This window comes from Leucopleurus acutus (assembly GCF_964270905.1).
Source record: "Leucopleurus acutus genome assembly, chromosome: 5".
NCBI classification, from domain to species: Eukaryota; Metazoa; Chordata; class Mammalia; order Artiodactyla; family Delphinidae; genus Leucopleurus; species Leucopleurus acutus.
Genome location: NC_139147.1, coordinates 45,831,838 through 45,847,748, shown reverse-complemented (window position 1 = coordinate 45,847,748; position 15,911 = coordinate 45,831,838). Strand labels below are relative to the sequence as shown.

The 15,911-nt window shown below is 40.5% G+C and overlaps 1 protein-coding gene across 1 annotated transcript in view; it reads right to left on the bottom strand.

Moving 5' to 3' along the window:
* The window catches only part of ARL6 (ARF like GTPase 6), a 50,900-nt gene extending 35,341 nt beyond the window's left edge, over nt 1-15,559 (bottom strand). The window contains exons 1-2 of the mRNA XM_082839795.1: nt 15,153-15,559; nt 11,484-11,633 (exon numbers count right to left, since the gene is read on the bottom strand). Of these exons, the coding sequence (XP_082695921.1) occupies nt 11,484-11,606 (123 nt within the window). The 5' untranslated portion in view covers nt 11,607-11,633; nt 15,153-15,559. The remainder of the gene's footprint in view (nt 1-11,483; nt 11,634-15,152) is intronic.
* Between the last annotated feature and the right edge of the window lie 352 nt (nt 15,560-15,911).

Genomic DNA, 15,911 nt, shown 5'->3' with positions numbered 1-15,911 from the left:
TAGCCAAAGCAATCTTGAGAACAAAAAACGGAGCTGGAAGAATCAGGCTCCCTGACTTCAGACTATTCTACAAAGCCACAGTAATCAAAACAGTATGGTACTGGCACAAAAACAGAAAGATAGATCAATGGAACAAGATAGAAAGCCCAGAGATAAACCCACGCACATATGGTAAAGGAGGCAGGAATAAAGGAGGCAGGAATGTACAGTGGAGAAAGGATAGCCTCTTCAATAAGTGGTGCTGGGAAAACTGGACAGGTACATGTAAAAGTATGAGATTAGAACACTTCCTAACACCATACACAAAAATAAACTCAATATGGATTAAAGACCTAAATGTAAGGCCAGAAACTATCAAACTCTTAGAGGAAAACATAGGCAGAATACTCTATGACATAAATCACAGCTAGATCCTTTTTGACCCACCTCTAGAGAAATGGAAATAAAAACAAAAAAAAAACAAATGGGACCTAATGAAACTTCAAAGCTTTTGCACAGCAAAGGAAACCATAAACAAGACCAAAAGACAACCCTCAGAATAGGAGAAAATATTTGCAAATGAAGCAACTGACAAAGGACTAATGTCCAAAATTTACAAGCAGCTCTTAACAAAAAAACAAACAACCCAATCCAAAAATGGGCAGAAGACCTATATGACAGTTCTCCAAAGAAGATATACAGACTGCCAACAAACACATGAAAGAATGCTAAACATCATTAATCATTAGAGAAATGCAAATCAAAACTACAATGAGATATCATCTCATACCAGTCAGAATGGCCATCATCCAAAAACCTAGAAACAATAAATGCTAGAGAGGGTGTGAAGAGAAGGGAACACTCTTGCACTGCTGGTGCGAATGTGAATTGATACAGCCACTATGGAGAACAGTATGGAGGTTCCTTAAAAAACTAAAAATAGCACTACCATATGACCCAGCAATCCCACTACTGGGCATATACCCTGAGAAAACCATAATTCAAAAAGAGTCATGTACCAAAATGTTCATTGCAGTTCTATTTACAATAGCCCGGAGATGGAAACAACCTAAGTGTCCATCGACAGATGAATGGATAAAGAAGATGTGGCACATATATACAATGGAATATTACTCAGCCATAAAAAGAAACAAAATTGAGCTATTTGTAATAAGGTGGATGGACCTAGAGTCTGTCATACAGAGTGAAGTAAGTCAGAAAGAGAAAGACAAATACCGTATGGAAACATATATATATGGAATTTAAGAAAAAAAAAGTCATGAAGAACCTAGGGGTAAGACAGGAATAAAGACACAGACCTACTAGAGAATGAATTTGAGGATATGGGGAGGGGGAAGGGTAAGCTGTGACAAAGCGAGATAGTGGCATGGACATATATACACTACCAAACATAAAATAGATAGCTAGTTGGAAGCAGCCGCATAGAACAGGGAGACCAGCTCGGTGCTTTGTGACCACCTAGAGGGGTGGGATAGGGAGGGTGGGAGTGAGGGAGACGCAAGAGGGAAGAGAGATGGGAACATATGTATATGTATAACTGATTCACTTTGTTATAAAACAGAAACTAGCACACCATTGTAAAGCAATTATACTCTAATAAAGATGTAGAAAAAAAATAATGAATTTCTCATAGTGGATGTAAGCTCACAAGACACTTTTCTTGAGTTCAAAGGTAGGGAGGAAGCAAGTGTTATATCTGTGCCTGAATGACAGAGGTTTTGGGGTTTTTAAGAAGTCCCATTTCAAGTGTCCTCTTGGCTTCTGTCACCAAGTTGTTTTTTAAATTTTTTTAAAGTAAAGCAACTTACTCTGCTCTCAGGATGTAGGGGTCAATTGTTCTCAGGAGACAGGATAGTTGCTAAAGATTAAGGCTCAGGAAGTGGTGTCAGAAATTAGGCTATCTCCTTAATAATAGCCCTGGAGATAGTCTAGGCTAGTTCCATAATTCATCAGAGGTAGCAAGAGATAGGTATGTTGGAAAGCAAAGCAAGATTAATTAAAAAGTCTTCCTTATTGGCTGCAAGTCTAGGTTTTCCTGAGGACTCTCCCTGACTAATGTGGTGTGTTAGGCAGGGTTAGTAGAACTTTCACAGGACTAGTCTGAAATTGGGATATTAGAATATTTCAAGATGATAGACTGAGCTCATGCTGCCTCCTTCCCCTTCTACCCCAAACAAATGACCAATAATGTTTAGAGAAGAAAGCTGTTCCCACCCATATCAAAGATTATCCCTACGGTAATAACCATGTCTTGGGACAGAAGATCACTATACTGTTGGGGATGATGGAAAAAGATAATGTAATTTCTGTTTTGTTCTTTGAATGACATTTCTGCCAAGTTGAGTATAGTAGGCACTGGGGGGGCTGGTCCACTTTGGGGCTATTAACTGTGGCTCTGGTTTCAATCATTTTGTACTTATTTGAGACTACTTTTACAAAAAAATTACTTTTGAGGATATTCCTTCACGTGGAGAAAAATGGAAATATCTCCTATAGGATAGGACCTAAAGGACCCTACCTAAAGAATTTCCTTATAATCTTGCTCACAGCCTTACCTGCAGAAGTGCAGGTCACCAGCCACTAAGTTTAACTATTAGCCCAGGTTGATCTGCTGATAGCTGATCCATGGAACTAATTATGGACCCAAGCACAGCTGCACGTGGTTCTGTTTTTACCGTACATCCATCATTCTCTAAATTCAATTCAGACCCCATTCAATTGGGTAGGATGCTATATCTTCCTCTCAAGGACTGTTAAAGAAATCTCTCATAATCACCTAGGTCAGGAGACAGACTCCAATGTATATGGACGTTTTGACCTGTTCTTTTCCTTATTGGGGAAGAATCTCTTTTGCTCTGCTTCTATATAGAGAGAAATCCATTAAAATAATAATTCTAGTTACTCTGTCTCCCCTCTCCAAATTTATTCCTCTTCATAGGGGATAAAAAAAAGAGACTTCTTTGACTTCTCAGTTTATGAAATGGAAACCGACATCCTTGGTTCTGCCTCTCTCTTTGTCTCTGTCTCTTTGAGAGCCACATGCTTCTTGAAACCATGCATTCTCACCTGTTCTTAAGCATGCAGTAAACCTAGATGAGCAGGATCTTTCTCTGGGTAGGAAAGCTTGAATTTTGGGACACGAATCATAACTTAGAGTGTTAGCAAGTCCTCTGGCCAGACCTAAACCTTGCCCTCCGCAATCACCTTTTTCAATAAAACTGCTAGTTTTTATCTCTGCCTGACTTCAGCATGTATATCTCAGCTGATTTCCAGCTTGGCTGGGGAGCCCCTTAAAACACCTAAATTGCTTTGCAAATCCATTTTCAACTTCTTATCACGGCTGCCTCAAACAAACTCCCACCTGAAAATACACCAGCAGTTAGTTGTTTTCACATGGCAAACTCACTCACATAGAAGAAGGGAATGATGACCAGAAGAAAAGAAATAATGGCATTTTTGTAATTCCAAAGCAATCTCGAACTAAACAGAAGTATAACTGAAGCCATTGGGAGAAAGAAAAAAAAAAAAGGCAGTAAGGCTTCTCATTCTGCTCAACCTGAAGCACTGTTTGGAGGCACGGAAGTCCACCTTCAATTACCATATTTAGGAGCAACGCTTCCCACTCTCCAGCCATTCAGTCATTAAGAGTACCAGCTTCCTAATTTTTGCTCTGTCTGTATGCAGTCTATATTAATTCTTACTCAGCATTTTTCATTGATTGACTAATGGTTTTTACCTAGATAAAAGTACTTACAACTGTAAATGTTAGCTGTCTACCCAATATCCACTCTCCTCTTCTTTCATACTTACAGGACCCCTATTACTAATGGAAGCAGCAATATGTCCTGCCTAAAAAAAAAAAATCCAGCCTCAGCCAATGAGGTAAAAGAGTCATTAGTTGGGGCTTCTAGGTAAGCTCTTTAAAGAGGGCTTATTTAGCAAGAAGGCTTATTCTTTTGCCCTGTTCTTTTCTCATCCCTGTGATTTAGAATATAGATAAGATAGTTAACTAAGGTGGCCATGTGGAGATCCTGAGGATCTTGAAGAAAACCAGGCACTAAGGATATCAAAGCAGAAAGATGGAAGATGCCTGGACCATGCAGCTGCCACACCAGCCTTGGAATACCTCTTCTGGACTTACTTAGATGACAGAAAAATAAGTATCTTATTTAGTCCACTGTTATGTGGGTTTTCTTTATATGTAGCAGAACCTAACTGTAACTCATGCATTATGTGGTAGATGTGCTAGCTTTATATATATTTCAGTTATTAAAATAATATGTTCAAGTACTTACTACTTAAATGACTCAGTCATCTTGCTTGCTACTACTGATATGCATACCACACTCCTGGGAAACTGTCTAATTATCCTAGAACCTATAAAAATGATTCACCTTTCCCTTTGCTTTGCTCTTCTTGTAAAGAGAGAGCCAAAAAGAAGGCAATGCTACCTGAAAGTAAATTCCACAAATTTGTGAAGATCATCTAAGAAGCAAAGACATTTGGAAAATACTTCAGTTTAAATAATAAAGATTTACCTACCTACCTGCATAAAATACACTGCAAATTATGGCTGGCTGATACTTATTAATTTAAGGTACCACGAATTTGACAAGATTTCATAACATGATAATGAAGTTATAATGGCAAACAAAATAATCCTGCCTTATCTTTCTTTAGCAGAAAACACAGGGGGTGGAGTCAAGATGGTGGCAGGAGAGGACGAGGAGTTCGCGTTTCTCCACAACTAGGGTGCCTGCTGGACACTGGTGGGGGACCTCAACGCCCTAGGAGATGGGAGGAACCCCCAAGCAACTGGGTAGCATGAGGGGGGATTGAGGGGGGAGGAGAAGTGAAGGCCAGACAGGACTGGTGCACCTGAGGGGTGGGTGGGAGAGGGGAGGGGTTCCCATGCCTGGAGGGAGCTTCGGTGGGGGGGGGGGGCTGAGAGGATCAGGGAGAGCACACCTAGCATCTCCCTTGCCCAGTCGGGCCCTGGGAAGCCCTCAGGGCTCCTCAGCAGGGTCCTCCACCCTCCAAGGCCCCGTTGGTCCTAGAGCCATAGGAGGGAGGTGAGGGGAAGAAGAGGAGAGGTGGGTGGGAGGAGCCCTTCCAGACTGGAGGATCAGGGAAGTGCGACAGGTCTTTGCCCTGGCCACTTGGCCGCAAAAAGCTTGCTGGGCTCCAAGGCCCCCTCCGGGCAGCGTGGGTCCTAGCGGCATAGGAGGGAGGCAAGGGGAGAAGAGGAGAGGCGGGAGGGAGGGGCCCTCTGGGGCCGGAGGATCAGGGGAGGTGCAGCTGGCATTTCCCCACAACCCACTTGGGCCCCGGGAAGCCTGCTGGGCTCCCAGGCCTGGTGCTCTGATCTCCAGGGCCCCCTCCAGCCTTGTGGGTCCTAGGAGAATGGGATGGAGGGAGGAAGGGGGAAGAGGAGGAGAGGCAGACCATCTGGGGCCAGGGGATCACGGAAGGCACTGTGGGCGTTTCCCCCGCCCACTTGGCCCCGGGAAGCCTGCTGGGCTTCCAGGTCTGGTCCTCTGCCTTCCGGGATCTCCTCTGGCTGTGTGGGTCCCAGGGGCATAAGAGGGAGGGAGAGGGGAAAAGAAGAGAGGCCAATGGGGAGGGTCCTTCCAGGATCAGAGGATTGGGGGGAATATGCTTAGCACTTCCCCTGCCCACTTGGGCCCAGTGATCCTGCTGGGGTCCTGGACCAGGTCCTCCACCCTCCAAGGCCAGAGGCACTGCCTGGGCCCCTCCTGCTGAGGCTCCTCCTGCTGCATTGAGCCTAAGACTCACCGCCCCACCCACCCAGCACCTCCAGGGCCTTTTCCTGCTCTGTTGGTCCTAAGCATAGGCCCCGCCCCCACCTGAAACCCGCCCCTGCCTACTCCCTACCCCCCACAGCCAAGGCTTTTTCCGGATTTTTTTTTCTTTTTCTCCTTACTATTGTGGCTCTGTTTTACCTTCCGTTGTTGTTTCAACTATATTTTTATTCTTTCTAACAAATCTGTTAGTTTTCTAACCTAATTTTATTTTTTACTCTTTGTTATCGTTCTGCTCCATTTCTTTTTTTTTTTTTTTTTTTGCTGCCCCACACATCTTGCGGGATCTTGGTTCACAAGATGGGGGTCAGGCCAGAGTTCCTGCAGTGGGAGCTCTGAGTCCGAATCACTGGACTAACAGAGAACCTCAGACCCCAGGGAATATTCATTGGAGTGAGGTCTCCCAGAGGTCCTCATCTCGGCACCAAGACCCAGCTCCACCCAACAGCCTACAAACTCCAGTGCTGGAAGCCTCAGGCCAAACAACCAATAAAACAGGAACATAATCCCACCCATCAAAAAAAAAAAAAAAAAGAAGACAAAAATATATGTTTCAGATGAAGGAGCAAGGTAAAAAATCTACAAGCCCAAATAAATGAAGAGGAAATAGGCAACCTACCTAAAAATAATTCAGAGTAATGACAGTAAAGATGATTCAGAATCTCAGAAACAGAATGGAGACACAGATTGAGAAAATACAGAAATGTTTAACAAAGATTTAGAAGAACTAAAGAACAAAGAAACAGAGATGAACAGCACAATAACTGAAATGAAAAACACACTAGAAGGAATCAATAACAGAATAACTGAGGCAGAAGAACAAATAAGTGAGCTGGAAGACAGAATGGTGGAAATAACTGCCAAGGAACAGAATAAGGAAGAAAGAAAGAAAAGAATTGAAGACAATCTTAGAGACCTCTGGGACAACACTAAATGCACCAACGTTCAAATTATAGGGGTCTCAGAAGAAGAAGAGAAAAAGAAAGGGTCTGAGAAAATATTTGAAGAGATTACAGTGGAAAACTACCCTAACATGGGGAAGGAAATAGTCACCCAAGTCCAGGAAGCACAGTGAGTGCCATACGGGATAAACCCTAGGAGAAACACACCAAGACACATATTAGTCAAACCAACAAAAACTAAATTCAAAGAAAAAATATTAAAAGCAGCAAGGGAAAAGCAAAAAATAACATACAAAGGAATCCCCAAAAGGTTATCAGCTAATATTTCAGCAGAAACTCTGCAGGCCAGAAGGGAGTGGCAGGATATACTTAAAGGGATGAAAGAGAAAAACCTACAACCAAGATTACTCTACCCAGCAAGGATTTCATTCAGATTCAATGGCAAAAGCTAACAGAATTCAGCACCACCAAACCAGCTTTACAGCAAACGCTAAAGGAACTTCTCTAGGCGGGAAACACAAGAGAAGAAAAACACCCACAAAAACAAACCCAAAGTAATTAAGAAAATGGTAGTAGGAACACAGATATCGATAATAACCTTGAATGTAAATGGATTAAATGCTCCAACTAAAAGACACAGACTGGTTGAATGGATACCAAAGTAGACCATAAACATGCTGTCTACAAGAGACCCATTTCAGACCTAGGGACACATACAGACTGAAAGTGAAGGGATGGAAAAAGATATTCCATGTAAATGGAAATCAAAAGAAAGCTGGAGTAGTAATACTCGTATCAGATAAAATAGACTTTTAAATAAAGACTGTTGCAAGAGATAAGGAGGGACACTACATAATGATAAAGGGATCAATCCAAGAAGAAGATATAACAATTATAAATATTTATACACCCAACATAGGAGCACCTCAATACATAAGGCAAATGCTAACAACCATAAAAGGGGAAATCGACGGTAACACAATAATAGTATGGGACTTTAACACCCCACTTACACCAGTGGACAGGTCACCCAAACAGAAGATAAATAAGGAAACACAAGCTTTAAATGACACAATAGACCAGATAGATTTAATTGATATTTATAGGACATTCCATCTGAAAGTGGCAGAATACACTTTCTTCTCAAGTGCACATGGAACATTCTCCAGGATAGTTCACATCTTGGGTCACAAATCAAGCCTCAGTAAATTTAAGAAGACTGAAATCGTATCAAGCATCTTTTCTGACCACAATGCTATGTGGCTGGAAATCAATTACAGGAAAAAAACTGCAAAAAATACAAATACATGGAGGCTAAACAGTACACTACTAAATAATCAAGAGATCACTGAAGAAATCAAGAAGAAATTTAAAAAAAAATAGAAACAAATGACAACAAAAACACCGTAACCCAAAATCTATGGGATGCAGCAAAAGAAGTTCTAAGAGGGAAGTTTATAGCAATTCAATCTCACCTCAAGAAACAAAAGTCTCAAACAATCTAACCTTACACGTAAAGCAACTAGAGAAAGAAGAACAAAGAAAACCCAAAGTCAGTAGAAGGAAAGAAATCATAAAGATCAGAGCAGAAATAAATGAAATAGAAATGAAGAAAACAATAACAAAGATAAATAAAACTAAAAGTTGGTTCTTCGAGAAGATAAACAAAATTGATAAACATTTAGCCAGACTCATCAAGAAAAAAAGAGGACGCAAATCAGTAAAATTAGAAATGAAAAAGGAGAAATCACTTCTGACACCGCAGAAACACAAAGGATTATAAGAGACTACTACAAACAACTATATGCCAATAAAATGGACAAGCATGAAGAAATGGACAAATTCTTGGAAAGGTACAATTTTCCAAGAGTGAACCAGGAAGAATTAGAAAATATAAACAGACCTATCACAAGTAATGAAATTGAAACTGTAATTAAAAATCTTCCAACAAACAAAAGCCCAGGACCAGATGGCTTCACAGGCAAATTCTATCAGACATTTAGAGAAGAGCTAACACCAATCCTTCTCAAAATCTTCCAAAAAATTGCAGAGGGAGGAACACTCCCAAATTTGTTCTGCAAAGCCACCATCACCCTGATACCAAAACCAGACAAAGATATCACAAAAAAAATAAAACAGACCAGTATCGCTAATGAACATAGATGCAAAAATCCTCAACAAAATAGTAGCAAACAGAATCCAACAACACATTAAAAGGATCATACATAATGATCAAGTGCGATTTATCCCAGGAATGCAAGGATTCTTCAATATATGCAAATCAATCAATGTGATACACCATATTAACAAATTAAGGAATAAAGACCATATGATCATCTCAATAGATGCAGAAAAAGCTTTTGACAAAATTCAACACCCATTTATGATAAAAACCCTCCAGAAAATGGGCACAGAGGGAACCTACCTCAACGTAATAAAGGCCATATAGGAGAAACCCACAGCAAACATCATTCTCAATGGTGAAAAACTGAAAGCATTTCCACTAAGACCGGGAATATGACAAGGATGGCCACTCTCGCCACTCTTACTCAACATAGTTTTGGAATTTCTAGCCACGGCAATCAGAGAAGAAAAAGAAATAAAACGAACACAAATTGGAAAAGAAGAAGTAAAACTGTCACTGTTTGCAGATGACATGATAGTATACATAGAAAATCCTAAAGATGCCACCAGAAAACTACTAGAACTAATCAATGAATTTGGTAAGGTTGCAGGATACAAAATTAATGCACAGAAATCTCTCGCATTCCTATACACCAACAACAAAAAATCAGAAAGAGAAATCAAGGAAACAATCCCACTTACCACTGCAACAAAAAGAATAAAATACCTAGGAATAAACCTACTACCTAAGGAGGCAAAAGACTTGTACTGAGAAAACTATAAAACATTGATGACAGAAGTCAAAGATGACATAAACAGATGGAGAAATATACCATGTTCTTGGATTGGAAGAATCATTATTGCAAAAATGACTATACTACCCAAAGCAATCTACGGATTCAATGCAATCCCTATCAAACTACCAATGGCATTCTTCACAGAAATAGAACAAAAATTTTACAATTCATATGGAAACGCAAAAGACCCTGAATAGCCAAAGCAATCTTGAGAAACAAAAATGGAGCTGGAGGTATCAGGCTACCCAACTTCAAACCATACTACAAAGCTACAGTAATCAAGACAGTATGGTACTGGCACAGAAACAGAAATATAGATCAATGGTATAGGATAGAAAGCCCAGAGATAAACCCACGCACCTATGGTCACCTAAACTATGACAAGGGAGGCAAGAACATACAATGAAGAAAAGACAGCCTCTTCAATAAGTGGTGCTGGGAAAACTGGACAGCTACATGTAAAAGAATGAAATTAGAACATTCCCTAACACTATACACAAAAATAAACTCCAAATGGATTAAAGACCTAAATGTAAGACCAGATACTATAAAACTCTCAGAGGAAAACACAGGAAACACACTCTTTAACAGAAACCACGGCAGGATCTTTTTTGACCCACCTCCTAGAGTAATGAAAATAAAAACAAAAATAAACAAATGGGACCTAATTAAACTTAAAAGCTTATGCACAGCAAAGGAAACCATAAACAAGATGGTAAGACAACCCTCAGAATGGGAGAAAATATTTGCAAAGGAAACAATGGACAAAGGATTAATCTCTAAAATATATAAACAGCTCATGCAGCTCAATATCAAAAAAACCAACAACCCAATTAAAAATGGGTGGAAGACCTAAATGGATACTTCACGAAAGAAGACATACAGATGGCCAAGAGGCACATGAAAATATGCTCAACATCACTAATTACTAGAGAAACGTAAATCAATACTACAATGAGGTATCACCTCACACCAGTCAGAATGAACATCATCAAAAAATCTACACACAATAAATGCTGGAGAAGGTGTGGAGAAAAGGGAACCCTCTTGCACTGTGGGTGGAAATGTTAATTGATACAGCCACTATGGAGAACAGTATGGAGGTTCCTTAAAAAACTGAAAATAGAACTACCATATGACCCAGCAATCACACTACTGGGCATATACCCAGAGAAAACCATAATTCAAAAGGACACATGCACCCCAATATTACTGCAGCACTATTTACAAGAGCCAGGACAAGGAAACAATCTAGGTGTCCAATGAGAGATGAATGGATAAAGAAGATGTGGTACATATATTGAATGGAATATTACTCAGCCATAAAAAGGAACAAAATTGGATGGACCGAGAGTCTGTCATACGGAGTGAAGTAAGCCAAAAAGAGAAAAACAAATATTGTGTATTAATGCATATATGTGGAATCTCGAAAAATGGTATAGATGAACCTATTTGTAGGGCAAGAATAGAGACGCAGACGTAGAGAATGGACATGTGGATATGGGGGGAAAGGGAGGGTGGGACGACTTGGGAGATTAGGTTTGACATAAATACACTTCCACGTGTAAAATAGATAGCTAGTGGGAACCTGCTGTATAGCACAGGGAGCTCAGCTTGGTTCTCTGTGATGACCTAGATGGTGGGAGAAGCAGGAGAGGGAGGTTCAAGAGGGAGGGATATAGGTATACATATAGCTGATTCACTTCATTGTACAGCAGAAACTAACACAACATTGTAAAGCAAATTTACTCCAATAAAAAAAAATAATGGATTATAAAAAATAAAAACAGTCCTTTAAAAAAAAGAAAATACACAAAGTATCTAATAAATATACTTACGTTTGAAGGTTTAAGTTTATTAATGATTGTTGTTTTGCCACTATTATCCAGCCCAAGGCACAAAACATGAACCTCCTTCTTCCTCAGGCCAAGCAAGCCTGAAAGTCTGTCTAGCAATCCCATAATGTGAGTCAAATATTTACAAACCAGCTGCAAGTCAGGGGAAAAAAAAAAAAAAGATATATTACCCACAGGCACCTTAAGAATAGAAAATATGAGCATATGTATCCCAAATTTCAGAATTTAAAGACACAGTGATATTGTGAAAACCATGTCAATGTAGCTTTGCATTTAGTAAACAGAGTTTAAGCTGATTACCAGAAAGGAGTCTTAACTGAAATGCAGATTGGCGGATAATAACCCCTGGCAACACAGAATAATGCCCTTGAAGTAACTGGACATTTCTCATCGTAACATATAATACTTAAGAAGAAAATGTGGCTAAACTCAGAATCATGTGGAGTCTGCCATTTGTGATACTTGAGAATATTTGCAGCCTTTTCTGGAAATCTGGAACAATGATGGGCAATGGCGTTCATGTGAGCCTGATGCTGAAGCTTAGAAAGTAGAAGGCAGACCAGAATAACAGAGAATAACTGAGATTTTGGCTACATCATTTGAGCCACTGGTCAAATCTTTTTCTAAAGCCAGCCCCCTTGTAGTTTGCAATAATACAAAGTAATAAACATTGAATTCACCATTTTTGTTTCTTTGCTTGATTATATCCAGTTTAGGTTATGTCTTCTATCAAAAGAAACAAAAAATTCTAACTGATATATTTATCTTAATTTTTCCTTAGTCCTTACGTATATCTTTGTAAGTCACCACAAATCCATTTGGGAAGAAGGTTGTGTATAAAACACACACAAAATTTGAACCTTAATAAATACCTGTTTCTTTGAAACTATAATTTACATGAACTATCCTGTTAAGTATCATTTTAAAAGAATTTTAACTAGTGTACAAGTAAAGAATATGAATGTAAATACCAATCTTACATTTTCATCTCATTTTCTCAAATACCATAAAAGTTTCTTTGTTAACTTGTCCCTGAAGTGTTCATTTGTTTATCAATTCTTTCTTTGGAAAAAAAAAATCCTTCCAATGCAAACTTTCAAAAAAACTCCATCAGTAATCCAAACACAAGCATTTTGAAGTCAGATAAAACTGCTGATGATGCGTTGCTATGTGATAACTTTATGGCTATTCATACCCTTCTAAGGTACTGTTAGATTTAGACTTCAGGTCTCCAAATGAAACTTTCCAAAGGTTCTTCCTTTGGGTCCATCACCACCCCCACCTTCCAAAACATTATTATGTGGTGGGAGAAGAGAGATACCACTTTTGCCAGCCCTCAACTGCTGCAGGGACTGCTACAGCAGTAACTACAATACACCTGTATTCCAAACATTTCCTATTACTCTCCAAATCACCATTTTCAAAGTTCTCTTAAAAAACAAAACAAAACAAAAAACCCTCTAAATATCAGTTTCATTTAATTGATTTATTCTCATCTCCATCTAAGGTTCCAGAAGCTTGTCATCTTACAGATCCTTCAGTATTTTTTATTCCACACCAAAAAGGCAAGACCATACCTTGAAGGATGAGGATTCAGCAACTTAAAAAATAAGAAGCTTCCAAGACAACTGCATCTGAAAGGTGGCTGCATCATTCGTTTTGCTTAGGCCCCTTCAGAGATCATTATGGACAGAAATTTCAAAACTGAATTCCAATGATGTGCAGAAAAGAGAAGGTAAAGCGCCCCACCCAAACATGGGGCCACAGTTGTCTTACCCAAGGGATGGGTTTGACTTCAGGTACTCCATTTGTGCCGCTTGAATCGACTTCTCTCCTTGTGTTGGAGATTCAAATCTCACTCAACCCATTCCTTTAAATCTCAGCTTAGGGATAGACATCTGTAGAATCTACTTTAAGTTAGCCTTCGGATATCATGAAACAATTCACACAGACCATTTTAATTCAAGGTAAATTTGCTATTACTCACTTTGTTATTAATTGTACTAAGCATATTGATATAGGTTTATATCTTGTTTTCCAATTCCCATACGATTTTGAATAGATTTTAAAAAATATGACCACTTCTCATATCATCCCCCTCTGGGCATCTACAATAAAGCATTGATTGTCAAAAGCTTGATACGTGAATATTCGTTTTTTCATAGAACATCGGATTGTGATTTTCTGTCCCCTTTTTCATGGATTATCAAACACCTGATGCTTGTTACTGAAATACTGTGGGATATGCAATTTAAAAGAGAAGTGGCATGGACATATTATACACTACCAAACGTAAAATAGATAGCTAGTGGGAAGCAGCCGCATAGCACAGGGAGATCAGCCCTAGAGGGGTGGGATAGGGAGGGTGGGAGGGAGGGAGACGTAAGAGGGAAGAGAGATGGGAACATATGTATATGCATAACTGATTCACTTTGTTATAAAGCAGAAGCTAACAACACTGTAAAGCAATTATACTCCAATAAAGATGTAAAAAAAATAATAAAATGTCAGTTGTTCTAAGATATAATTACATTTATTGAAGTTGCTTTATAAACAACTATCATAGAGCCTTACATATGCTTCTATTTCTTAGTAATTATACATCTTTATAAATTTACTTTTTGCTCTCATGAAATAAGGAAACAAGATAACTTAAGTCACTGGACATTCATTAACCATGTCCTAAGTGCACAGGAGGAGATACAGTGAAAGTTTTCTGTAGCAACCTACTCCTATAGCCATGATTCTCGACCCTGGCTGCACACTGTAATCAGCTAGCTGGATTAGTATTTCTGAAGATGGAATCAGGGCATCTATATTTTAAAAAGCTACACAGTGTTTCTGATGTACAGTCACTATTGAGAACTTCAGGATTTTAGAATAAAGTCTAAACTTCCAGGCATAGCTTTTAAAGTTGTTCACAATCTGGCTCCAATCTACCTTTCCAGTTTCTTATTTTACTGTTTTCCTCTCTCTGCAAACCAGCCAATCAAATTCTCTTGGATGTTATCTGAGGAACGGCTTTCTTTTCTTTTCTTTCTTTCTTTTTTTTGGCCCCTCCAGGCGTCACGAGGGAATCTTAGTTCCCCAGCAAGGGATTGAACCGGGCCCCCTGCAGTGGAAGCGAGGAGTCTTAACCACTGGACCACCAGGGAAGTCCCAGAATCTGCTTTCTAAAGTTTTTTTTTTAACTTGTTGCCAGAAAAGTCCTGAAGAATTAGGATGTTACCTATAGTTACGAGCTTGTAAGGTAGGCTACACAGAGAGAGTGGTCGAGCAAAGAAAACACCATGAATGGTACTTTGTAACTTTAAAAATGTTTCTAGAGTGAATTATAGCACACTCTCACTACCCCCAATAAATATTTTTATTCAGCTTTCAGTTTTTGATGATGAAATTTCAATTATACTTCCCACACAGCAAACAAAGAGGCTCAAATCGGGTAGTGTTAAAACCATCCAATCAAACAAAAATTCACCCAAAGCAGTTCCATGAGTTTTCTGGGGTCCATAGCCCACTTCTTCTTTTCTAGTTCTCACACATTAGAAACCACCACACGCAGTGAAAAACATGAGGAAGAGCAATTCTAAATTGGTGGCAGAGGGGACTGCGGGGTGGCGCTGGATACAAAAATTGGGGTTGGGGAGATACCTGGTCTTTGAGATTAGTCCTGCGGACCCGGGAGCTGCTGAAGAACAGGAATGGACGCACTCGCTCGTATCCCTCTCTGCAATGGGAATATGGTGCGGGCGTCCCTCAGCCTTCCTCTCTAGGCCTCCACAGGAAGGATTCCTGGGCCTGAGCAAAGCCGCCTCCGCAAGTTGGGTGAAGGGGTAGCCTCTGGCTCAGCCCAAGCATCAGTGGCGGGTCAGGCGCCGTGGTGCGTGGCGTTCCCCGGGCAACCGGAGGTTTTTCCGGTGCGGAGCCACGCCTCCTCAGGTCTCAGCGCGTCAGCCGCCGTGCTCCCGTTAAGGGATTGAAGAGCTCCCCCAAATGCCAGAGGCATAGCGAGGAGTATTGAAGAAGTGTAAGCGAGGTTGAAGGGGTGAACTGCCGCCTCCCAGCGAGGAGCCGCGCTGTTCCCCGGTGGAGCATAATGGGAGTTGTAGGCTTGCGCACAGCCTGCTGGGAAGTGTTCGGCGTCCGCGTTGGCTTCGGGCCTTTCTCGCCGCACGGTCTCTCCGCCCTCTCGGGAAAGTCAGCTCAGAGGGAGCGGCGCGCTTTGTGGCGCCCAGAGCGCTGAGGAGTCTGCGTCGACGTCGAGCATGGGCGCAGCGCTGTGGCGACAACTGCGGGACCCGACTATGAGCTCTAGGGCGAGAAGTACGCCAGAATTGCCTGGTTGCCCATCGCATCCACCCTTTAACAGGATGTTAGGCCTGAGACCCCGGAGTCCTGGAGAAGCAAAAC